The 27227-nt window shown below is 39.4% G+C and overlaps 1 protein-coding gene and 1 long non-coding RNA gene across 2 annotated transcripts in view; one reads left to right on the top strand and one right to left on the bottom strand.

Moving 5' to 3' along the window:
• Positions 1-209: 209 nt before the first annotated feature.
• The window catches only part of nectin3a (nectin cell adhesion molecule 3a), a 53390-nt gene continuing 26372 nt past the window's right edge, over positions 210-27227 (top strand). The window contains exon 1 of the mRNA XM_007567377.2: positions 210-423. Within this exon, the coding sequence (XP_007567439.1) occupies positions 336-423 (88 nt within the window). The 5' untranslated portion in view covers positions 210-335. The remainder of the gene's footprint in view (positions 424-27227) is intronic.
• LOC107838067 (uncharacterized) lies at positions 11125-17843 on the bottom strand. The gene is made up of 3 exons (XR_001664125.1): positions 17760-17843; positions 13171-13174; positions 11125-11135 (listed from the first exon to the last, which is right to left on the bottom strand). It is a non-coding gene; the product is annotated as an uncharacterized LOC107838067 (long non-coding RNA).

Below are 27227 nucleotides of genomic sequence, written 5' to 3'. Positions count from 1 at the left end.
TCACTGATAATAAAGGGAAACAGAAACACTAGTAGTGAGAATGCATTGAATGCATTCTCACTGATAAAGGGAAACAGAAACACTAGTAGTGAGAATGCATTGAATGCATTCTCACTGATAATACTTCGTTGTATTTGTAGTTTTTCGTAGTTTGTATATGTTTTGGATCTGTTTGTTGTCCTGTTAAAAGTGGTACAGCCCATGCGGCTTCGTTGCTATGGAGAGCAGTTCCACAGGAGCGCGAGCCGAACCATCCTGAAAGAGAGAGAAGGCACGAGCGAGGAGAAAGGAGGACATACTGAAAGTGCCGAATCGCACAGACACACGGAGAAACCATGGAGACTAGACCCACGAACCGGAGGACAGTACCTAATAACGGAATGCGACTTTTAACGTCCTTTTTCATCCTGTGCGGAGCCGTCGGTGAGTTAACGGTTTCTCTGCTTGTTTTCGCTCGAGCTACTTTTCTTGGTAGCGGAGAGAAGTTGCAGTGGCGCTGCTCTCGGTCCATTCTTTACTTTGAATCGGCACAGCTGAACTGACCAACACTGCACTGATTAACATTTCATACCGTGTTATACTCTTTCAGGCTCCTGGTAGTTGTATGTGTTAGTTAGCTATAAAATAGGACCAGTCGTCGTCTCCTGACGGCCACTGTTTGAGAGCGACAGAAAGTCACCGCAGGCATCCGTTGACCGTTAGCTAAACCTTGATTCTTCATCCATTTGAATGCCACTCCGGTACCATCTCTGTAAAACGGTGTTAATCTCGGAGCGGCTGCATACTAAATACGAGCCACCTCAAGCAAGATCTAAATGAGTTCGAGTGACAACTTTTATCCGCTAACTCTGATTTAACAGTTACTTGTAGCTAACATCATGCGGGGAATCTGAGGGAAATACCGGCTGGGATTTCTCCCACTCAGATGGCTTTGGAGCCCATTGAGCAGCAGCAGCACCAGCACAGTTTTTTTTTCTTTTCTTTTTGCGGTTGGACAAAAATAGAAACGACACGAAATAATCTGGGCGTCACTTATAGTAGGCAAAGAGGGTTTGCTCCTGATGTGAAAAGTTTGCCAAGATGTTGGTTGCAGATGGGGAGGGGGGTGGATAAAGAGACGTTATGTGATACAGAAAAAGAGGGGATGCAGCGCCGACTCCTCTGTGTGGCAGGGTGGAGGGGTGGTGGGGTTGAGGGGGAGGGAAGACTTATTTTAAGGCAGAGCCACTGCTGCAGCCGCAAAGTCTCTGGAAGTATTGACCTGAAGTTGGGCTGCCTGCCAGCCAGAGCACCTTCCCGTCCCAAGCTGTCCCGGGCAGAGCAGCTGGAGAACTTTGCTGTGTCCCACCCTTGAGCTGGGATTACAGGACACGGCGGAACAGGGGACAAACACAGGCGGCTGTTGAGTAAATACCACCTTACAGTGCACTGCCGGATTCATCAATGAATCCAAGGGCAGGGGAAAAAAAAAAAGAGAATAGAGATAAATGCCAGCAAACCTGTGAAATATGGAGTAGTTTTCCTGTATGCCTTGCTTGATTGTTTACTCACTAACTGAATTAATTCAGAGTATATGGCACTAAACACAACAGATATTTCAAATCACTTTTACAAACAGGCATAGTTTGTTTGACAGAAACCCCAAAAAGTTGCTATTATTTACAGTCCCAGAATTTTTAGCGCAGATTTCCATATCTGCATAAATAATCTGTTTTGGCGCAAATGGTGGAAAAGAAACCATCAGCTCACTAAATAACTCTGCTTGGTGAATCGTTGCTTTCGTTTTCTCATGTTGTCTTGCCAGAATATCTGCAAAATTTAGCTTGTAATTAGAGCTGGGTTGAAATCATGAACCCCCTCTCCCCCTCCGAGGAAATCTTCTGACATTAGTCAAAACTGTTCATATAATGAGTACTTTTTTCTAACCAACCCCATTTCTGTATCTCGCTCTCTCTCTTCCTCGCTCTCTCTCTTTCTCTCTCTCTCTCCCTCCCTCTCTCTCTCGCTCTCTCTCTTCCTCGCTCTCTGTCTCTCTCTATATCTCACATAGACACACACTCTTCAGACACATTTTTTTGCAGGATCTTCTTCATACCGTTCTTTTTCTGTCTGTACCCACAAAAGACGCCATCATAAATCAACGTGGAGAGCTGATAAACAACACACTGTTGCAATCTCAGCCGATCAGCATCCAAACACGCTGCTCGCTCGGTGCCTCGTGGATGCAGGCATAGTCACCTTCATGGTCAAGTTTGTTAAAAACCGAGCTATCCAGCTATAGTGGAAAAAAAAAAAAAACTGTAATAGGTTTTGCTTGCTGGAAATGCGAGTTTGAAAGGGAATTTTGGTGACAGAGGCGCTGCTTGACTTTCTGGTTCGGAGGAGACGGAACTGTGAGGAGGGGATTTGTCTGAGGCGTAGCTACAGACTGTGAGGTCTGTAATTGAAGAGCAACGTCGTGTGGTTTCTTCTTCAGGGGCCGCGTGATTCACAATATAAATAAATAATGGAGTAATGGAGCCACCGAAATTACAGAGTCAGAAATAGATTTGGAAAAAAAAAGAGGAATTACTGACAGAGCAGATATGATCCCTGGAGAGGTTAATAGCATCATCACCACATGGCGCAGGGCATCTGAGGTCAGGACCTTTTGTTTGACACGATAGTCCCATAACTTAATACAGATAATCACCTTCTGGCTTGTCTGGCTATTGTAGTGTTAATGCTGAGATGCCATTTGTACTTTAAATCTACTTTGAGTAATAGTCTGTTTTAAGCAATAGTATAGGTAGGGAAAATGATCTGCTTCTACACGCTGGTTGTTTGTTGTTACAATTATTCACAGAAAGGGATTTTAAAGTACACTGTAAAATATTGGAATTTGGTTTAACTTGAAAGTGAAAGTTCACTTGTTGCCTTGAAAAGGCAAATAAAGTCAACTACTCAAATATTTAGTTTGAACAGAACTTAAGCATTTTGAGAAGACATTATCCTCAACCACTGCAAATTGATAGTTTTAACATGAATAGGGCAGTATTATGTAAAATAAACTTAATTGAGCTTTACATCATATTATGATGTTATTCCCTCAATAAAAGCATAACTGGAGTGATGCCTTGATTCCTTCATACATGCTTGAGAAATTCTCTAATCTCCTGTGGCAACCATTCAGCTGTTCAAAACGCCTTGGTGGACCTAGCTCCGCCTATGAGGCACATCTCCTCCTTGGAATTTTAACCTCACAGGTCAGCTTTCCCTGGTGACTCCCCTACTCAGCTCCTTCAGACTAGCCAATAGCAATTAGCAAACACCTGGTGGAACTGCACATCTGCTGAGCTCATAACAACAAGCTGCTTCTCAGTGGTACACTGGCAGAAACGTTAAAGGATTAGTAGAGTTGTGATGACAACTGTTGTGATGACTTACCAGAAACAAAATGCAACGGTTACAAGAGCAGGAACTTTTAAAGAGACAGAGGCCCAATTTCAAGGCTATAAAGTCAAATTTCTTTTAAGTCATATTTGATGTAGCATTTTTATAACAACTGAAGGTAACATAGCTGCTTGATTCTACTATGAATGTTTTTATGGGCCTGGGAAACACATAATGCTGGCCCTTTAAAAACTTACATGACGTAGGTCAAAGTTGCAAGCTTCCATCTCATTCACGGTGCAGCACAACAAACAAAAACTTACCGCTAAGCACCCTGGGAAATAGTCTACACTTCTGCCTTTTTCTTATTTCAGTTTTTTAAGTGCTAACTTAAAACCGCTAGATTACTTAACTCTTGATATGGCAAAATTAATAACAAGTTAACACAACTTACTTACTGTAAGTTTATCTTCCACAAACCTCACATATTTAAGATAAAAATCTAAAAATTGCAAGATTTATTTGGCTCAAAGAGCAGAAGTTAGTGGACAAATGAATGTTTTAGAGTGTAAGTTTGAAAGCACAGCTGTCCCGCCCATCTTGCTCCTTCTAATTTGATCCTAAAACTCGGTTTGTGCTGCGGCTGATTGAATGGTCTTAATCACTTTAAACGCAGGCAGGGTTTTATCTGCCAGGAGCAGATGAGTGGGGGGCTTTGTTGTGGGGACATTGAATTTTTTTGTGTGGGGTTCAGGGAGCAGGCTGTGGTCACCAGCTTCTGTTGACTCCACCCTTTGCTTCCTTTTTCCACGACAGATGTGACTGACTGTCAGACGTTGGGAACTCCCTGGTGGTCCATTAATGAAATTGGAGCTAAAAACTCCAGAGTTTAGCTCACTCTATCAGTTCTTGATCAAGATTGTGTTCATTAAAATATTTTAAGCAGTGGTTTCCTTTGATATTTTGATCCTCTATGTATACATTACTGTAGCCTGGGCTCTGATGATGCTACGTATTCAGATTTATTCTTGTATGAACATTTAAGTGGGGTTAGGGGTCAGTTTTGGGATGCTAAATGTGGTGGATATCCATCAGTCATGGAGTGAATGTAAATTGTTTGCATAAACATTTCAACATGAGGACATGCAACATTGATAGATGTATTATTATAAATCCAACATCAACTACAAAGTCCTAATTTTGTTTAGTTTATCTACAAGAAAATAAAAAAAATCATTCATCATGCCTCAGTAATCAGCTGTATACTGAAACAGATTTTGCAAGCCTGGCTTAATATTAGGGTAAGGACTTTAATATCTTAGTTTTGATTAATTAACATTTTAACATGCTCAGATTTTAATGCAACTAATCGCATTTTTGTTCCAGACAAAACTTTTATATTCACGTGTTTTGAGTACACAATCGACATACTTCAAATTTGTAGTGCAATAATCAAATTTTCTTTCTTTTTTTTTTTTACATACAAAAGTCCTAAGTTGGAACCTTTGCATTGTGTTTCTGGTACGCCCGCAAGTCTCATGCACAAGTGGCATCAGCAGACAATAGTGATGGACAACAAAGCCACTTTCCTTGGCCCATTTTTGCTTCAAAAACAACCTGATGGGACGCTGGAAAAGACTGTTGTTGTGTTGAAGCTGTGCTAAAAGGAGCTAGCCTATCAGCGAAGCTATTCAAGCCTAAAATAGCATCTCAATTTTAAACATGTAGCAGCTGTACCGACTTCCCTATAGCTGGATTTTCTTTATGGGTATCAGACTTAAAGGGACTGAAAACAAATTTATGGTACACCTTTCAGATTTTCACTTGTAAAAATTGTTGAGCATAATATGGGTTCCTTTGACTTCACAATTACGTCCTTTACTTTTGTCTATCGAATCCACAAACATCACACAATCACACAAACAAACAAATCCCACAAACAAAATGGTTGCAAAGTTGCAAATGTAAAAAAAAACAACAAAAAAAACAGAAGGGGTTTGAATACTTTTACAAGGCGCCTAAAGTATATTCAAAAAACCCAAGCAAATGTTAGGGGGAGTGGTTCCTTATTTTTATTTGATTTTGTCTACTTTTATCTACAACAGAGGCCACACCCTGCCACAAAGCTCGTGCAGACACACCCAGTTGAACACATGAAGTCTAAAACTGTATCAGCAGTCACCCAAACAGTCATTCACACTTCTCCTTTCCTAAATAACTGGTGTTTATTTACAAAACGATCTAGTCCTCAAAGAGTCTACTACTGTACCTCCAGTCTATTGATTTGGTTGAATGCATTTTGTAGCTCCAAAAGTTTCATTTTAGTTTGCACATAAAAGTATTTTTACTGCATGGTATTTTACTGCCCTGCTTGAACAGGGCATTTCTTTGTTGGTGTACTTTGCTGAAACAGATATACACTGTTTCAGCAAAATACTGCATGTATTCTTAAATTACATGCAGTATTTTATTAATTTTATATTCATAAAATACTGCATGATGCCGGGCTAGCTTTTGCAGAATTTTAGATATCTTACTCTAATAACTATTTTTCTTCAAAAATTTGGAAACTAACGCAAAGGTTTGTGACCATGACAACTATCGCTCTTCTGGTGTCACAGAAAACATTTTTACCCAAACTTTTGATTTTCTATGCAAGCCTTTCAATTTTTCACTTCCTCTACTGAAAATCCTGCCACTACAAAATGGACATTTAAATGTGATTAAGGTAAAATAGTATATCTAAATGTAGTAATGTTTATGTTTTGAATGTGTTAAGATAAATAACAGTTTAATTTATGTACCAGAAATTAGTCTGTGTTTAGGAAGAAGTACTGCAATGTGTAAACAATCACTCTGTCATGGTGAAGTCAAGACAACATTTATCTGCAAATAGTCAGATGATAATAATAATAATAATAAGTATTATCATAAAAATAAGATAACCTCTGTAAGTAATGGAAGCCAAATGAGTCAAACCTCAAATATGGCCATGCTTTTTATATGAAAATTGCCCATAAAAGTGGCATCGTGGGAGACTGAAGAGAAGACGGAAACGATGCAAGTTAAAGCTAAAAAAGCTCATTAACATTAGGCAGTCTCTTAATAGTAAAAGACTAACACAGTGAAGGAAAAACTTGAAACAAGAAGACAGAAAAAGCAACACTTTCTGGATATTAATTAGAACTTTTAATCCAATGCTTCATTTTGTATGCACTTCATTCTTCAGCTGGCAATTTTGCAGCCTGCTGAAAACGAGAAGACCAATTTGCGAGTTCAACTTGGACTGGAAAAAAGGTTACAGTTTGACAGTTTTTATCAATAGAAAGAAGACAGGAACAGCTATAACAAAGGTTGACACAGTGGAAGAAAAAGCAGAGCAGACTAGAAATAATGGAGATGCTGTGGTTCACGAAGATGGCCGAATCAATATACTGATAGAACAATTCCTTACAACAGAAAAAAACATGACTTGCAACCTTTTGAGTCTTCAACAGAGATACATTGATCAGAATTTTTTGACCGATTCTGTTGTTTTTGTGTTTTTTTTGTTAGGTTTTGACCTGCCAGCACCAATTTTACCCATTTCTGATTTCTTTTAGTTGCTAATAACAGGAAAATATTATAGCGACACTCAAAATGTTTTGTCAAGCCTTTCTTTTGCAGTTATGTCAGGGTAGCTAAAATTACAAGAACAACAGCTTTTAAAGAATTTAATAGATCCTTAGTCATGAAGTTTCCAACATTTCCAAATTCAGCACATTCCATAGCTGATAGAGATTGACAACTCAAAATGATACAACACAAAACTTTGCTGTCCTACCACTTACCTGCAGAAATCTTTGCTCTCTCTCTTACAACCTGAACTGCAGACATGCCTTGCCATATTGTAAAAAATACTGCTTCCTCTTAGGTCGTTTCTTGCATCTCTGTGCATTTTCTGACTTAATTGTAAGTACCTCAGTACTTAGTAATGGGCAATATGGCTGAAAAATGTATCATGATATAAGCGTTTCATATCTATGGTAATTATTGATTAGTTTTTTGTTTTCAATATCCAAACCTTTAAATTTGGATATCCAAAGTACTGCCAATCTAGTGACATGACCTTTCCTCTTTTGTCCACAGCTTCCTCTTGAACTCACTAGTTAACCAAAGAGTTGATCCCACCTCCCTTGCTTAGCTGGAACTTAGAGTTTGAGCGGTTAAAACCTTTCATCTGCCTAAATTCCCCAGAATGCGGTGCGGTCAGGCCTGTCGCAATAACCAATAATAAACTGAACACATCATAAATTAAAACAAGCTCAATAATTTTCATTTGCATGATTTATTGTTTTTCTCTTTTTTTCTCTTTCTTTCCACCAAAATTGAATGATAAAGTCTCAACTAAGCTTTCTTTTAAGGACAATTTTGTTTAGAGACTTTCTAATTTATTTTATTTGTTGTTTCTGTTGCTTTGTTTATTTATTTGGGGTATTTAAAATGTTCCAGTGTTACATGTTCATTAGAATCAAACTTTTATTGCACTTTGAGAATGTGTTCTCTCATTGTCTTGATATTACTTGAAAATGATCTCATAACAACAATATTATTACTTATCACAATCTCTTCTGGGACAATTTGTTGTCTAGCAAAATTTGTTAGGGTGACAGGCCCACGCGCAGTTCTGGATCGAAGTTCAGGCATATTTTCTGTTGATATTGATAATGCAATACATATTGTTTCAGCCCTTAGCAACTTTGATCCATGACATAAGGAAAGTAAAACAACTGGACCATGGCCTTCATCTAAACATATAAGGTTACAAATGAATGAAAATGCAAATTAAATACAACGTAATACAGCGTCTTATGCTTGTTGAGGCTGACAGAAATACTCATATTTTTAAGGGAAGCTTTAACTTTATATGGCCCAGTTCTTTGTAGATTTGATCTTGTGTGAGAAGGTTGCAATGTACTGGAAACTTCAACCTTTTTTTAACATAGAAAAAGCTTTCCAAATGGGTCTTAATGTCTTTGAGTTTGCCCTTAGAGATATACATCTTCTGTTTGAATAAATGAGCTCAGGGCAACAGACAGATTAGGAAAATAAATACTAATAATTTAAATATAGAATCACGCCAGCCATTGCTTTTAACCTCAACTTTGGTTCTGATTCCATGCATTAATATGTAATTAACTAGGCATTTTAAATGGAAAGGGACATGATAGAATGCTATGAAAACACATTGAAATGCTAATATTAGCAGCAATATTTTCTCACTGTGATTTATGCTATGTCCTGTCAAACAAAAAAAATCTTGGACAGACAGGATCTTACTGTTTTAGTCACTGAGTCATAGGAAACTTGGCTATATAAATGGCTTCCAGATATTTCCTTGGTTAATTACCTGCTGTGAATGAACAGAGGGAGACATTTTTTAACTCCTTTTTTTCTGATGTTTTCAGGAATCAGGGTTTTTCCCTAAAAGAAAAGATCATGCTTTGTGACTTACACGAGGGTCACTGGGACACGCTGTGGTTTATAGTCTGTATTAAAGAGTTATACTTGCAGGATGTGCACAGTCAGCAGTCAAACCCCCCAGGAGAGGAACACAAAGGTTATGGGAAACAGGTGTGGCTGAGTTTCACCTCTCAATCTTATTTGTTTCAGTCCTTTGAGCTGTGGGATGGGCACACAGTGAGTTGTGTGCGCTGACCCACCCCCTACCACCCAAGTGGGAGATTATTAACACCCACCAGTCAAAAACTGGGCTCTGCTATCTGCTGGGCTATCTCTCATGGAAGTACACGAATAATGTTGACATACATCTTACTGTAGTGGGTAAAACAATAGCTACCCCTGCCTACTTTTCTCACCTGCTCTGTCTAGCTTGAATTCATCTTCAGTAATCAAACCCTTGAGTTGCACAGAAAACAACACGTTAATTTAGTTGAAATGAGAACAACCTTCACTGCAAAAACTCAAAATATTACTAAGTATTTTTGATCTAGTTTCTAATGCAAGTATCTTGGTACAATTTAAATAAGACACAACTGATTTATAGGTAACGTTTGAATAATTCCTTAATATTAATGAAAAAGTACTAGTTCTGGCAGATTATTTCACGTAAAACAAGACATTTCCCCATGTTATAAGTAAAATAATCTTGACCTGACTCTGATCACATTAAAGTAAAATAGAGCAATAACTTTCTGGATTGTTGTGGTAATGCATCTGAGTAGGGCTTGTTATTGTTCAGATGCTTAGTTTCTCACCACCGCTTTTCTAGAAAAAAAGTTCTTAGTTTATCGTCGCGTTGGATCAAATCTATTATGTGCATAACAAATGTTATTGTTTGACACACAACTGAACTTAACAACAAAAAACACAAAATGCGCTAATATTATGCCAGAACTGAAACTATAAATAAGACTGTAAGTGGAGTAATGAGAAGGTTTTAAAACTTCTGAATGTGACTTGGAATTATCCATATCTTACATATTGTCCAGAAAGACCTTCGCTAATGTGAGTTGTTTAACAAATCTAAGCTCAGATGCATATGTTGCATTAAAAATTGCAGCTGGACCTTGCACACCTGGATGCTGAAACAATTTTTTTTATCAAATAACTGTACTATGATTTCATTTTACAAGTTTCCCAGTAATCTTGTTTTCAGACAGACTGAACCTGCATACATTTCCCCCTCCTGATCAAAGTGTTTTACAGGGAGAACAAATAAACTGCAGTTTTCATTTCTGTTAAATATTTATAAAGGAAAGTGGAAGACATTTCTCTGTTGTCCTCTTTTTCAACTTGCCTGGCTGCTATGACATAGAGTCCTTCTCACTTCTGGCAAAATTTGGAGTTCTATTTTTTGCCTCTACTTGGATTGCAGCAAAACAACTGTCTAGTCCTTTCGTGGCTCTAAAAGAGTGTTGGAATATCAGACATTGCACTGATTGCATTACATGTCACACAACAGGGTAGTTTACTGAAAGGCAATTCCAGTAAACTACCCTGTTGCTAGAATTGCTAGATGATTAACAATTATGTTGTATTTATGCATTTCAATGTATTCTTTTTTAAGTTAAAATGATTCACAGGGTTTCCCCCCAGAAATTTTGCTGAGCCTTTTGGTAGAGCACCAGGAGGCATGAAAAGCCAGGCTTACAGTGCACTGAGGGAAACCCTGATTCAAGTTGAGTTTCAAGGCAGAAATCAAACTACGATACAAACTTGACTACTGGTAAAGTTTTATATTAGCATTAAACATCTGTGGTTATACTCTATACTTCAGAGTATATCCACTCTGAAGTCTAGACATAAATGGAAAATTAGCAAAAATAACGTCAGACTACAGTGAATTAACATTAAAGAATAGCTGAAGAAATTTTGTTCCTGTGAAATCACAATGGTTGTGTTTCAGTTTAAACACATCTGGAAGACCTGGGTACTGTACTGTGTTCAGAGTAGGTGGTAGACGTGAATCGAGGTTAGCTCTTTGATATCTGACTTAACCCTTGTATGTAGAAATGGGGTCGAACCGACCCCACTCATGTAAAACTTGTATTATTTGTCATAGTCCTCTACGTTTGCCTCAGTCCTCGCATGCACAAGGGTTAAAAAGACTGCGAGTTCTGCATGTGTCTGGAAAGGTGGGCGGCTGAGAAAATTAACTTCCTTTGACCATGATAATGTTGGCAATGCCACACTGACCAACCTGCATCCTGTTTCTATTGACTGCTGAAAACAGGTTTCTCATAGTTTGCTTCATTTCCGTCCTCTGTTGAAAAGTGGTTACTGCTAATGTGCTGATGACTCAACTCTCAAAAAAACAAAAACAAAACAAAAAAAAACCCTGATGCTGTTTGCATAAAAAAATAGTTTCTTGGCTGATTCGGGTTTAATTGAATTTATATCTCTTATATACGTATTTTTTGTTGTTATGCCAAAGTAGCTACTTTCATGTTTCAAGCTCTGTGTCTTATTCATAAATGTGTCTTATAAATCAGATTCCAGTTAAGTCTCCTATGAAGTTGTTTGCTCTGTGGTTATTATTGTAAAAATGCTTTGCACTAAACAACATCACTAGTATAAATCTTTTGCACCACAGTGTCAAATATTAGTTTATTGACACTATATTAACCCTTTGGCAAGACTGTCCAAAAATTTGGGCAATCTTGCAAATGTTGCTAATCATTTTAAAAGGAAACACTTCAATTTCCCCTCTGGGTCCCTGCATAATGTGGGAAGCTGTGTTTTCACTATTTTAGAGCGGCCTAATAAAATTACAGTAGTCTATTTAGTTCCAGAGGAGGACAGTGGGCTCTGTGTTAAGTCCACTGTTCACTGTATCACTGAATGATGACTACGCTTGGCCTTACATATCTTTTTAGTGAGAATATTTAGGAGGAAAAAGCGGATAGGATGAAAATAATGAGATTTTGGTTGGTTTATGGCTTGGTTTTCTTTTGAGAGTTTGGAAGCCTGTGTTTTCTTCTTGCTGCTTATGCAGTAAAGACAGGAAGTTGTGTGATTGACTCGAGATAATGTGATTAAAAGCTTAGATAAAATGAAAAGACAACATTTGCCTAATCTTTTAATCCACGCAATACTAGTTTAAGACTATTCATAACAGTAAGTATTCTGTGTTTAGCCTCATAGATGAATTTAACAAATGCGTAGCCACAGGTTAACTAATTACATTATAAGCTGTTTTAAAGTTGTAATTTTAAGGTGAACCTTTAAAACAGTTCTAGTGTCTTGGTGCTGGCTGAAACTCTAAACTCAGACATGTAACTCATAGTAAATACCATAATTTCACCTATCCATACTTAAATTTTGTTAATGCGTCCATCCATCTATGGGTTTTGCAGAATTTCAGCCACTATGAAATGTTGTATTTACCATTTGAAATGTTAAAACATGATTCAGAACTGAGTCTGGAAGTTATGGAATTCCAACATTAAATATTTATAGATGTATTCCTATATTGTAGTCCGTTCCTGATTAGCTTTAGGGATTCACTGATCTACTTTTTTCACTTCCGATACCATTACAGATATCTGAGGTTTAATATTATCCGGAACTGATCCGATACAAAAAAATAGAACTGAACTGACTTAAGATATTTCTTAAGTCAATTAATTCACTGACATAAATGTACTGATTTACTAATGTGTTTGATAACTCTGCACCAGTACAGAAAACTTAAGATACATCAACAGCTTCACAAGCTTGGTCTAACACATTGGCTTAACTCCGTTAGCTCTGGCTTAATTCAAAATATGAATACTACACTTGGACTATGTTAGCCAACTAACTGTCTTCTAATTTTTCCTTTGTTGCCTATACTTATTCCACAATGCATTTAGGCATTTGATATATTGTTCAGCGCTAATATAAACCTATCAAAGACATTTTTAGTATATGTTTAAAAAAGGATATTCTTTATGGCCAAACTTATGGTTATGTCCCCAGACAAGAAGAAAATAATTATGGTCAAGCTTTGCAATGTTTTCAGTTCCTGTTTGTCCTATGTGGTTTTGTGACACACATAGGACAAATGTGAGCACACGAAACAAACAAAGTTTGTTTCGTGTGCTCTGTTTGTGTAATCTGGTCTTATGGGGAAGTGTTTGTAAACGTTGCCTCATCCACCTCTATGCTATATATGGCTGTAATGTTTGGTTACATGGCCCAGCTGTTAGTGCTGTCCTGTAAGTCTATTAATAAGATACTATAAAATACTGTCAAAGAAAAACACCTGCATTCAGTTTTTAGAGGTGAAAAGTGACAAAAAAGAAGTACCGTTACTCTACTTACATTTACTCAACACTGTTTCAAGGTGCATTGTTTAATTATGATGGACCATTCATAATAATTTTTACTTTAGATTTGCTACAATTTAGATTAAAAAAACAAACATTGTTCTAAGTGCTCTGATTTAAGTTAAAAAGGTCACACATTTGTGTAGCTTTGTGGCAAAAGGTTTTTTAAGATCAACAGAATTTTGCAAAAACGCCTAAACAGCTGCCATATTTATGTGATTTCATATAAAGCGCAATTATATTTTAGAAAAAAGGCGAAGACTTTTCACAGCACATAGACATTCTGTGATTTTTGTTGCCATCTTTGATGTTTCTAAATTGTTCCTTTGTTTTACGCATGCATGGAAAAATAACATTGCCGCCCACCTCCAGAGCCGCGGTGCTGTGTGGACATACTAAAAACCCCAGGCCCCCACACACAACAAACAATAACAAATCCCACTCTCTAAGACAGGACGCTAAAGGCCTGTTTGTGTTCCTTTGGTACACAGTGGCAGACATTGTCCTTCCTACGTCCTACAGCAGAGTTATAGTTTGACTCTGAGAGGTTTCTGTCTATACCAACATTATTGATCTTTTTTTTTTTTTTTCTGCTTTTAAGCTCCGATCTTTTAATCAAATGTGACTTAGATGAGAAGGGCACCTAAGTCCAAATCGCGACAGGGGGAGTGAAGAGAGAAAGGTTTTTGAAGAGGACAGTGGCATGTGAAAGAGGCCCCCATGCCCCTTATTTAAAGGCCTGTCAGCCTGTGTTTGTCTCCACCATCAATTAGCTCTCTAAAGAACCTCACACCCTCACAAAATACAATGCAAGGAAGGAAGGGGGTAGATGAGAGCTGGTGTGGAGACTAATGTTTTCTTCACCCTGCACAAATATTTCTTACAATAAAGGCATGCTATAAAACATCCAATTCACCACTTGGCCTATCCTGTTTCTGACTGATCGTTGGAGTTAATGGCCTTACAAAAGTGGAGGTCTGTGAGGCTTGTGTTAGTCGTGTCATGTTGGCCAACCTCAAGCTGATGCATTCAAAGAAGCCAGTCATAGTGGTGGAAAAAGAAAGTATAACTCCCATGCCTTCTAAAGTTTTAACATTTAAATAATCTTGCCTTTACCAAATTGTGAAGTTATTCAGATCTACTGATAAAGCAAAATGGATTTGTGTGTGTGAAAATAATGTACTTAAAAATACCACCACATGTAGAATTTGTAAAAGCTTATTCTTTGCTTTTTTTTTTTTTTTTTTGTTGCAATGACTGTATGCCGAACTATTGACTTTAGTCTACCTTGGTGCCTTTGTTGTCTTTGGAGCAATAAGTCGGTTACATTAGCATAGTTTTGGGAATCATTAGCTCTGGAACCATTAGAAACTGGCTTATTTCATAAGTCCTGCATGGCTTGGTTTAGGATAGTCAACCAATAGCTTTTTGAGTTAGAAAATGTTTAAAGTTGACAGGAAATTTGAAAATGTAGGTAGTTATATGTTATTGGAAGACATTAACAATATCTAAAGACCAGTGCACTTTAGTTGTTTAATTGGGGCCTGCCATAGCAATGCATTGCTAAATAAGTCATTCACTGCTTCCCATGCAATGCATGGCTGGCACCTATTGTTCTACACTTCAAAATAACTGCTGCTTCCTACTACTGTTAATGTGACTCGTACTGCTTCATGCCCCCTTACAATGTATATATATCAACACATGCGGCTCGTTTCTGTGAGGGGAGCTATTACTTTTGTTGGCATTTCGAGTAACTGTGGCGACATAATTAACAAAAAACGAGCCAAATTCAACTCAAAACAAAAGTCTAACTGACACAAAACAGTGTCAGTAAGGGTGAATTCACACTGCAGCATGAAATGACCCAATTCTGATTTTTTTGACGTAATGCGACCTGTATCCGATCTTTTCATGGCAGTGTGAACAGCACAGGTCGGATTCTTTTTCGAATGTGACCCATATCCGATACGTATCCTTTTCAAACGCGACCTAACGTTCAGGTCACATTCATCCAAAATGAACGTCACTGATTCTCAACAAATCTCACTATTCTGCATCCTGATACGCGCAAGCGGGAAGGAAAACAACAACCATGACGGACTATATGCGGATTAAGTTGTTAATATACTGCTCCTGCCAAACAACAACTTCAAATATGTAAGCTATGCTCCACCGTTAGCCTCCATGTTTACTTCCGCAAACACTGAGCACTTCTTTTTATTGCAGTTGGCAGAACACTGAGAACACTGACGTTATTGCGCCCTCTAGTGCGCATGCAGGACACTTTCAGGTCGTTTGCCCATTCACACTGCAGAACGCATACAGGTCGCATTTACCTGCAGTCTGAACCCGGCAAAAAAATCGGAATTGGGTCACTTCAGTAGCCCTGTGTGAATTCACCCTTAGACTCAAAATAGACATATAATTTTGTCTGCCCCTCTGAGCAGCTTTTTAGAACGACAGAGATGGTGGGATGTCAGAACTACAGACATGGTGGAACACTCAGTTACTAGTCCTTTTGTGTTTTATTTACCGTTGTCATAGCAGCTGAACTAAAGGGCGCCGTGAGGACAAAGAGCAATGGTGGTTTAGTTAGCTGAGTTATAAACCTACTGAACAGGAGCTGTTGCTATCTGTTTTTATGTACAAATTGCTTAATGTACCGTCAATTATCAGCTATGAAATAAAAAGGTTCTGAAAGTTGTTGGAAAGTAATATTATGTAAGTAATATTAAGTTGTTTAGATCTTTTTTACATTACATTTTTTTATGGTTTAGCCATATTGTGTCTTTCAGTGAACATGTTGGTGTACAAATAAAAAAATACAAATATATTGTATATTCTTTATGCAGTAGCATATGGGGTAACAAATGGGGGTTATTCTGAGACTTTAGTGTGTGACATAAGCTGTACCTTTGTATTAAAGGATCTAAAACTGTTTATTACGGGAATAAGTATATCTAGAATGAAATAAGTTGTCTAGAATAAAAAATAAAATAACATGGACACAATGATTATTTTGAAGAAAGATCATATCTGGTGCTGTTTGGAAATGTTTAATAAATGTTTAATAAGAACAGATTCCAGGAGGATTAGTGAAGCACATATTTGTTTCTGCCTCATTACTCCTACCTATTCTATACCTTTTATAGGAAAATCAGCATCTGTTACACTGACACCAGTCCTGGCGTGTGTAACACATGCCACAATCACAATCTTTAATATGTTTTGTGGAGATGTTGGCATTAGCGCCGCTGGCTCAAGCCTCCATGGGGACAAAGCGGAATTTTATTTTGGGGCCCTCTATATCTGCTATTAACGTAGATTGCTGCAAATCAACAGATGATTAGATAATTCGAACTGCTATAAACTCATTGCATCTCTGAATATGTTATATCTTATATGGACATCATCTAGTGGGAGCAAAAGCAACAAAAAAACTAGTATGCTCTGGACTTAAGATGGAGTACATGAACACATGACATGCTTTGATTTAAATTAATTTATCTTTGGTGTAATTCCAGTATCGAAAAATGAACTATACCAGATGAGTCTCTCTCACCTGAGAATGTGAACCTGTACTGGGCTAATTCTGTGCCTTCAATTCAAATAATTTTAACAATGCTCCTGTAGAATATTCATAACTTATAAGTCTGAAACAGGAACATGTCTGAAAAAACAGTCTGCATGCTACTCTCAAGAGCAGGGGCCTCAAACTCAATTTACCCAGGGGCTGCTGGAGGCAGAGTCTGGGTGAGGCTGGGCCACATTTAAAAAATATCCTCAAATGTCATCAACATTTAATTATTTCTCCAATACATGAACTGCAGGCTTTGGCTTTGACAAAGACATGATGAGTGTGTGACAAAATTTAGGGTGCATTCACACTGCAGCCTGAAGTGACCCAATTCCAATTTTTTGTCAAATCGGTTTTTCTTTGCCGGGCCGTTCACACTGCTACACATATGCCACCTCTATGTGTTCCGCAGTCTGAATGGGCAAACGACCTGAAAGTGTCCCGCATGCACAGTAGAAGGCGCAGTAGCGTCAGTGGTCTCAATATTCTGTCAACCGCCATAAAAAGAAGTGCTCAGTGTTTGCAGAAGTAAACATGGAGGCTAATGGTGGAGCATAGCTTGCACATTTGATGTTGTTGTCCAACCGGATCAGCATATTAACAACTTAATCCTCATTATAGTCCGTCATGGTTGTTTTTCTTCCCACTTGCGCGTATCAGGACGCAGAATTTAACTATCAGTGACGTTCAGTTCGGATGAATGCGGACGTTAGGTCGCATTTGAATTTGATATGTATTGTATATGGGTCGCATTTGAAAATAATCTGACCTGTGCTGTTCAGACTGTCATGAAAAGATCAGATACAGGTCGCATTACGTCAAAAAAAAGAAAAGAAAAAAAAATCAGAATTGGGTCACTTTAGGCTGCAGTATGTGCAGTATGAACGCACTCTAAGTTTATTCCACTTGGCGTCGCTCTTGTTCTACGTTTTATAGAACTCTTTAGCCAGCTAGCAACGTATTTAGAACGTCTCGACGCGTAGCGTCATTACTACTTGTCACAACAGTGGATGACGAACAGCCCGGTAGCAGTCGCCCTTCTCTGCGTTTGATCGTGAGATTTGTTAATGGTAGAAAGTACTGGAATGGCAACTGTAGGGAAGGGCAACTGGTAGCGGACTGTGTTCCAACATCCGCCACACTATTGTTACAAGAGTAGTGTGCATGAAGTCAGTGTAGCTTAGCCTAGCACCGAATGTCAGACATGACGAGGATTGGCGGGCGGGACTTCCTTCAGAGGTCCGCTCACCCTGTGGGCCGCACTAATATTATACTTTTATACCAGGGTGGGGGCCATGAGACATTGTACTGCAGGCCGCAATTGGCCCACGGGCCAATTGCTTGGCCCGTCTCATTCTCAGAGGAGAATGAGACCTCTGCTCAAGAGAGATTCATTTAATGCATCAAAGAGTGATGTCATCACTGCTGATGTCATTATTACCAGTGGAACTGAACATTCTAATTGTGCATTTGTTACACCGCAGAAAATGATGGGCCGGGTCACTCCTCGTGTAGCATATTTATTCAGTCTTTGTTCTGTCATTCCGTACCCATCAGAGGCTACTAGCGTTATGAGCCTTACATTCTAATACTCAGCTTACCTGCGAACAGAAAATACAGCGGTTACAGTAGCTGCTCCTAATATCCGCTGCAACAAGCTGTCGTCTTGGCAATGGCGGACTCCCCCTCAGCCCACCAGAGTGTCACCCGCTGTTGCATATGGTGCTGAGCGCCCTCCGATGGCGAAACCCAAACATTGTTAACTCTAATAAATTCTAACGCTAGTTTCTGGGTGTGAGTGATCATCACAAAAACAAAATGGGGGGCTACTAGTTTCATGACTCACTTTCATAGTGCCACACATTCACATCAAACACGTTTTGAGCGTCAGGATAGTCTGGTTTATATTCAAAGTCTGTGGAGTGTTGGATGCGCTAGATGTGTTAAACTCTCCAAACGGTTCAAATCGCACTGCGCTAGACACTCGAAGCGCACCGCAATAGCCCTAGACGCGACTCAACACGGACTTTGAATTCAAACCAGATGCCCCTGACCCTTAAAATGCATATTGGTGTGAATGCACCATTATATGTCCAGTGTCATATTATGTCCATCATATTAGGAACAAAGCCCAGTCCTAATATGATGGACTCATTGCTTTGGATCAGGGATAACGTTTAGAGGTAAGATATGCAAATTAAGTCTTAGTTAATGTTAGGGTTAGGGAAAATGTGTGGTTTAGGCAAAATCGCAGCGACTAAAATGAAGGGAAATCAAATCAAAGTTCTAATACGGGTCGAAATAGTTTTGACAAACCTGTACAGCATTTTGTTTTTTTAAATCATTCTATAAATAATGACAATATAATGTCAGGTTGTTTTTCTGCCAATTTCATAGCTGCAGTACACTAGAAACATTTACCTCACCTTTACACTTAACGAAAAAAAAAATCTCATCTGAATGTTGTCTCTGTGCTGGACTGGCCGACAGCAGAACTACCGCTGCGGCAGGCAGGATTTCCCGGCTGGAGCGACACGAGATGCGGAAATCCCCTCGTTCACAGCATAGCCGACTTCTGATCGGTTCACTGGAGAAATGTTATGTACATTTACCATTAAAATCTTTGGCTGAAGAGGTGATTGTAATCGCAGTGTAGGGTAAGAATAGATTATGATGGGAATTTATTGATGCAGCATATTGAAATGACAGCCATAGAGAAAGTCTAGTGCTCCTCTGATCCAGAGATCTGACCTGCCCCCACAGCCAATGAACCAATCAACAACTAACTCCAAACTGGCCCGGTCTGGCCGGCCCGATTGGAACCGCAGCTCTTGGGGTTCCAGGGAGCCGGGCGGTACCGGGCTGGAGTGCTAAAACAGTCGGCCCGGCTTCGAAGCCGGGCCGACCCAGGTCCAGCTGTACAGTTCGAAAGGGGCTTAGTAGTCTTATGTGTTGAATGTGCTCAAACACATTCAGTGCATTAGAAACCAATCAGAACCAAAAGTGATTGGTTGTTTCTGGACAGCAGCAGAGCAAGATGCATTTCATTCTCTGTTTCATATCTACTGTCAGACACTTTTAACAAATATTCATCCATCCATCATCTAACATACTTATCCTTGCGCACACACATTCACACCTTAGGACAATTTAGAGACACCAATTAATCAATGAATTTTGAGAAATTTTACCAGTTTTAGCAAAACCTATGTTAGTGCCACCCGGGTGTAGGTTAGTGTAAAGGCAGAGCCGGGCATAAATTGGCCTTCACGCCAATGCCAACATGAAGGCCCTCCACGCAACCACTGGAGGTTGGTCGCATGGAGGTCTGTCTTTCCTCGGACCTCCATGTTTGTGTGGAAGTTTGGCTTTGCGTGGACTCCTCTGTTTGCAACCTGGGTGTGGGTCGACGCAAAGGCCGAGCCAGGCTATGCAGGGAGACCCCTGGTTGATTCAAGGTTTGTCTTTCCTCGGACCTACCTGGTTGATTGGAAGTCTGTCTTTCCTCAGACCTCACTGATTGGTTGGAGGTCTGTTTTTCCTAGGTCTTACATGGTTGATAGAAGGTCTGTCTTTCCTTGGGCTCCTCTGTTTGTAGGGAGCCTTCTGTTTGCAACCTGGGAGTGGGTCGGCGCAAAGGCCGAGGCAGATTATGCATGGAGACCCCTCGTTGATTCAAGGTCTGTCTTTGCTTGGACTCCTCTGTTTGTAGGGAGCCTTCTGTTTGCAGGGGGGCCTCTGGTTGGGTGGAGACTCTAGGATTGTTATTTTCCGGAGCAAGTTTCAATTTCACCTTCAGGTCTGCAACCTGACCCTGCTGAGATTTCACTGTTTCTGACTGTACTTTGATTTTGAAAGCTTGCTCAATGTGACTTTTGAGCTGCTCCTCATATTTGAGTCTCACTCTGTATTCTTCAACCATGACTTCGATCAGACCTTTATTGCGGGAGGCATATTTTTCAGCCTCCCTCTTGAAGTACTCCAGCTGTTGAAGAATGCTCTTGTCGGCTGTAACTTTGGAAGAGCAATAAACCTTTGATACATCTTTAAACTCTGGCACGTTTCTTCCATGTTCATGTTTGACTTGCATGTGACGTTCTTTTTCCAACATTTTTTGCAGTTTTTGAATCTCCTCCTGCTGTGATTTAACTTCAGCCTGATATGCAATCCTTCGGTCTCTTTCTTCATGGAGATCAAAAATCTAACTCTGCAATTCTGTTTTAAGATCAATGATGTGTTGGCTTGTCTCTTCCACGACTTCCACTGAGGAGGTAATCTCAAAGCCAGCAGAAGGAGTTGTTTCCTGCTCAACTTCCAATGATGTTGGACTCCCAAAGTCGCCGGAAGGACTGATTCCTGATTCCTTCTAGATCTTTACTGATTCACCTTCTGGCTTAATGGGGCTGTCGCTGTTATCTTCGAAAGGGAAAATGACAGCGTCGTAGTCAACTTGGATGTTGAGGTCCATCATGTCGACCCATGTAAGCTTAGCTAGAAAAGCTTCATGTTCACAAGCAATCTGTTGTTGCTTCATGTCTATATTCTGGTAAATTCTTGCTTCTCTGAAAGGCGTGTAATATCTGGAATCGATATCCCCCTCGTTTCGATTAATTTCGAACGTGCTCTGAAGAGTGATCTATCACTCTATGATATTCCTTTGTGATATCATAGAGTGATGTCGTGCTGATGTCATTGATACCATTGGAACTGAACATTCTATACACCTTATTCCTGGGAGGCTTACTGGGGAAAGGATTATGGGTCTTCCGGCGCCCACCGGAAGTAGCAGTAGCACTTGGTAAGACCTCAGTCTTACTATTCACATACTGGCTATACTATATTGCCATTGCTCTTCCAATTGTGTCACCAAAGAAATTTTTAACCCATCTTTGCTACTGGTACTGGCGTACAAAAAGCCTAATAAATAAAACAATCCATGCTTAGCCTGGTGGGGCGCAAGTAAAGTCAGGTGGCCCACCAGACTTATAATACACTGAGGGAAACCCTGGACATTTTTGGTTGCCATGGAAGTTATTTTGTCTGCTGTGTCTTCCTTTTTCGCTTTCTGATTGGCTACAAGTCACATTCAACAAGGTGTGCTCTCATTTATCCTCAAGGAACACCACACACACTGCAATATCTGGCCAAAATAATCCAACATGTTAAATATCCCAATTTTAGATCGGAGCAGAATCATTTGATTGCTAACAGTACTGATGTAAAGGAGGCTAACCAATGCCACAGACATTTTTATGTTAAGGGCTTTAACATAAAAATGTTTTATTGAACAACTATTGTAACCCTCCCTGAGTAATGTTTTTAAGAAGCACACTACATGTATGTTCTTTTTTTTACTTAATTCCAAAGCCAAGAAAACATACAAATGTGTTGGAAAAAGGAGAGTTGAGTAAATCTTATTTCTTTTTTTCCTTTTTTTTTTTTTTACAAAGCTTGTCTCAGGTAGGATTTTTTTTCCTTTCTTGTTTCTTGCTGTGCTGTGTAAAGACAGTGTAACAATGACTATAGATACATCAATCACAATTTCTGGCTTTCTTTGAAGTTTGACCTGCCAATTCAGTATGTATTTTCCTAGACTGTAGAACCTAAGGTGAAGGAATTGCAAGATTAATCCCATTTATCCATCAGAGCTTATATTTGTCTTTTCTGTCTATCTACATTTATTAATCTCAAAAAGTTAAAAGTATATGCAAAGTTTATGCAGCTTCAGACCGAAAATGATGGCACTCTACTTCTGATTCATTTAATGAATAGGGGGAGTCACATATTTAATTATTTCACCAATAGATCACTTATCAAACCAATCCAGGAACATTTTTATCTCTCTTCGGTGCTTCTCTGCTTTAGGCTAACAGTGGATGTAGTCCTCTGCTTCAAGATGTTCAAGCTGAGTAACAATAGATCTTTACAGGAGACTGGGTGGAACAAAGAGACACAATGTCACAATTTAGACTTAATTGAGGCCCTGTATACATGGAGACGAGCACAGTAAACTTTTGTAAACAATAAAAAATATGTGCGTCTATTCAACAGGTTAAGGCGCTACAGCGAATGATGTAGTAGGTATGCTGGGCAAATTGGTGGTGCTTTAACTCTGTCAGAGAATGACACAAAAACAACAAACAGCACCATGTTTGGTTATCGTCAGAGTGAGACACATGCAGGACAGAGAGACATGGAGATACAACATCATCAAAAGAGAAAAGTACAGAAAATATTTCTGTTTCTTACAGTTTTTAATCTCTCTACCTTGTTGAAATGTTTTCCTTTCCTCATCCATGCCTCTTTTGTGTCCTTCCTTCTTTCTTTCCTTTGTCATGTCCTTTCTTCCTTTGGCCTTTACTTCCCACTTGTCTTTCTGTCTTTCACTTTACCCTTCTCCTTGTCCTTTCTTTTACCTTTTTTATTCTTTTTGCGTCTTTCCTTCCTTCTGTTCTTCCATTCTTGTCATACATATTTTCTTTTTTCTTTCCTTTCTCTCTTCCTTTCTTTCATTATGGAAATTCAACATGAAAATGGTGTTCTGAAATTAATCCACTCTGGAACCCAGTTTCAAAAACCGGGTTCGCTTCTGGTTTCCCAAAAAGTCAAAGCTGTATGGGTAAACAACAAAAAACTTTTGTGGATACTCCTGAAATCCTCTCCGTGCGGACAGGGCCTGAATTCTTCTCTTAAGCATCAGTGTCTGAAACAGAAACTTGAAATCTTCCATAAAGCAAACGGATTGAAGAGGCACAGATTTCAGTTTGTAAAAAATACTGAGAAACGGCTTCACTCCCTGGAAAGACACCATTAATAAAATGTGCACCCAAGTCTGGGGCTTTTTCCCCAGACCTGGGTGCATTAAAAAAACATTTGTTTCAGACCTAACTTTTGGAAAAGCTGCTTCGTCATTCAAAGCCTTCAGACTACAACTTAGGGTAATGTCCCAAAAACTCTTTCCAGATAAACCAATTTAAGTCATCTCGTAAACAACTTGTGTCATTTAACATCACAATAAGTTGCAGAAACTGAAGACTGTGATCTCAGTTCTCAAATCGGCGAGGCCTTCCAGCATATTGTATTTATTTCTGTACGTATGTAGAAATGATCGGCCAGGCCAGGCACATTTTTTGGTCCTTGCGTAGCTCTGCGTGTTGCGGTGTTATCTTCCTGTCAATTTGTTTCCGTACTTTGTCCATACCTGACCTAGTTCTTGCTTCTTTTTTTTGTCCTTATCCATTCTTTACTCAACTCAGTTTCCTTTTGCTTTTGGTCCTAAAACCACACTCTCTCTTGCAACGATCTCATGTCTGCATTCTTCTCCTATGAGGTCTTTAGATTAGTCCCTCGTGAGTGCTGTTTGACATGATAATCTATGGATGGAGTTTGTCTACATGAACATGACATATTGTGTGTTTTGTTAACTGCTTGTGAGTGAATCCCTGTGAATCCCCACTCTCGTCCCCCGGCGTCTCTCGCGGTCCTGACATTCTCCGCGTGTCTTCTCATCGGCCAGAAGACGGCCCCTCTCCTGGGGAGGTCAGGGCTGGAGCCGGGTCAGGTCTCGGTAGGTGGAGATTTTTTTTGGCTCGCCAAACGGGCCAAAGGGGGGAATGTTTGAGCCGGTTGCCAGGCAAAAAGGAAGGTTTTGATTTTACCCCTCGTGTCTGTCGAGCAGCTTGTCGCAATTAGTGATGTCAGAAGGGAAAGAAACAAATATGAAGCATTTTCTTCAAAGAACAAGCATTTCCTGCCCATGAGTTCATTCTTTCCTCAGGTTTCTCGCCGAAGAGAGGGTAAAAGTCCAGCCAATTTCTTATTAGTCATGATAGATTTTTCAGGTTGGGGCTCTTCTTTTTCATCATAACCCAACATCAAACGTGTCAACTGTCAAAGTCCTTTTTTTTTCTTGTTTATTCTTTATAAAGATCTGAACTTTTGTGTTTACTCAACAAGATGGATCACTGGTAATAAATCCAGTGACATTTGTGAACTGTACCTCACTGGTATGCCTATTCCTCTGATGAAATTAAATGACAGCTTTGTTTAGCATGCTGCTTAGATTTCATTTGCCTGCAGTATTTTAGATAATATGTCACAGTGCTCTAGTTTATGAGGCCCGACTGTGTTCTTGCGGCAGAGCAATGCCAAGTTTCCCCCCCTCTAACTCTCCTCCTGGCTGAAGGTATCCCATGCAGCGGCCATCTGTCTACCGCCTCAACTAATGGTAAAGGGTGGAGTCCCTTTTCCTTGGTCTCGTTACTTCCCAATGCTTTACTGTTAAACAAACAGGGCATAGCACGCATGGAGTTTAGTTTCTCCTTGCGCTTCGACAGGCCTCGAAAGCCGACACACCTAAACCAACGCCTGTCGTCGTACGGTGAGCATTTGGAGCGGCGTGTCAGGTAGCTTCACTATGTAGGGCACGCTACGGAGAAATCTGGTCTCAGGACACTTGTCCACAGGCATCAGTGCGATGTCGCATGCCAAACATGGCGCTTTACTACTCGAGCAAACATTTTTATCCATCTGTCCTGTTATAGACACATTGTAAATCTTTATGGCTGTACAGCTGTTGGCATTGTTTCAAAGCTTTGCCTTTTTTTTTCAACTAAAATAACAAAGTTGAACAAATAGTGTGACAGCAAACAGTTGTTGTGTCAGCTCAGATGACCATGAGGCAGAAAATGCTCTGACCTCGACGGCCCCTGACTCCCCTCACTGCAATGCACCCTGGTGACTATGACAGAAGCAATGCAAACAGAGAGCAACACATGCACTGGAAAACAGATTATAGCACCAACAGGTCTTTTTTTTTTCAGACCAGGTCATGAATCAAATGCAGGGAATAGACGTTTATTCGTGTCTAAACTATTGTGGTGAAATGTTATAATCCAAAGTGACTTTTCCAAATGTCTGTGCAAGTGGATGACAAATAAGGCAAGACCGGTTTATTTTTCTGAGGGAAATGTGTTAGCCTTAGTGCAGTTCGTAGCAGAACTATTCATGTCTTGCACGTTTTGTCATATTACGACCTTAATGACCTTAATGTAGTTTTTTGGGATTGTCATTAGTCCATTAAATGTAGCGTGCATATGTGAACTGGAGGGTTAATGTCAAAAGATGTTCAGAACTTTTTGCTATTAAAACACTTTAATATGTGCTTTATAGAACTAACTTTTGTTGCAATTGCAGCTACAGTTTTCATATTTAGAAGACTTTTGCTCATTCTTCTTTGCAATGCAGTTCAAGCTAAGCAATTTTCAAGTCTTTCCACTGATTTTCTTAATTAGATTTAGGCCTAGACTTTGACTGAGCCATTCTAATACACCTAAACCAGTGTTTCCCAACCCTGGTCCTCAAGGCACACTGCCCTGCATGTTTTAGGTATTTCCTTGCTTCAGTCGAGCTGATTTCAGTAGATGGCTGATTAACAGGCATTTGCTGAACTGCAGTCAGTTGAATTAGGCACATTAAAGCAGGGAAACCTCTAAAACTCGTAGGACAGTGTGCCTTGAGGACCAGGGTTGGGAAATACTGACCTAAACTAATGTTTGTTTATGGGACAAAGCTGATTCTCTTTCCCACTCTGAAGTCTTGTGAAGTTTTCTTTCAGTATTACCCTCTATTTAGCTCCATCCATATTCCCATCAACTCTGTACAAAAGTATTTGCCCAACATGACATCATGAGTCACCAAGGAGACGGGGCATTGTGGTTGATGTCCAGTGAAAAGTTTCTATCGGGTCTTGGCCCCTATGTGGCTTATAGCATTACACAATGTTTAGTCGTGAAATGCACGACTAAACATTGACTTGTCAGCAGATTCTCATACCTAAACTGTGGCTCTTTGCAGCCAATGCTTTGGTGGTCTTGGCTGTTTCTTTGATTTACACTGTCCTTGGTCAGACTTTTCCCTTAAGGTGTATGGTCATGTCTTGGTAAAATAGCACTTGAGTCATACTCTTTAATGCGATTTCAATTATATTTACTAATTCACCTTCCTAAACTAATGCCCTAAGTCAGTTTTTTGCCAAAAGTTTTCTTTTTTTTTTTTTCCTAAATCATGTTTTGACAAAAATGGCTTAAGCCATTGTTTCGGAAGGTGACAATTTGATATTGTTCTACAATCTAACAATTTTTAAACGTTCCTTATCTGTTCCTGGGACATCTGACACTGATTAGAAGATCAAGGTCTGTTCTATGATGTTCATCAACTTTTATTTAGCGAGTAGACAGGGCAAATCCATACCATGCTTTTCAGACTGTTGTTCTTAAATTATAATTTTTTTGTCCACCATTCATCTATTCAGTTATGAGCTACTTTGTGATACTCTTCATTGTAAAATAAATAAAAGTTTATTGATTCATCAAGTTACAAAACCTTACAGAGTCCAATAGGTGTGAATACTTTTTTGGAGCGCTAACATGCAGAGCCTGACCACTATTCATTGAAAGCAAAAC

This window comes from Poecilia formosa, unplaced genomic scaffold (assembly GCF_000485575.1).
Source record: "Poecilia formosa unplaced genomic scaffold, Poecilia_formosa-5.1.2 Scaffold207, whole genome shotgun sequence".
Classification (NCBI taxonomy): domain Eukaryota; kingdom Metazoa; phylum Chordata; class Actinopteri; order Cyprinodontiformes; family Poeciliidae; genus Poecilia; species Poecilia formosa.
Note: the sequence above shows the minus strand (reverse complement) of the source record. Positions and strands in the feature narration are given on the sequence as shown.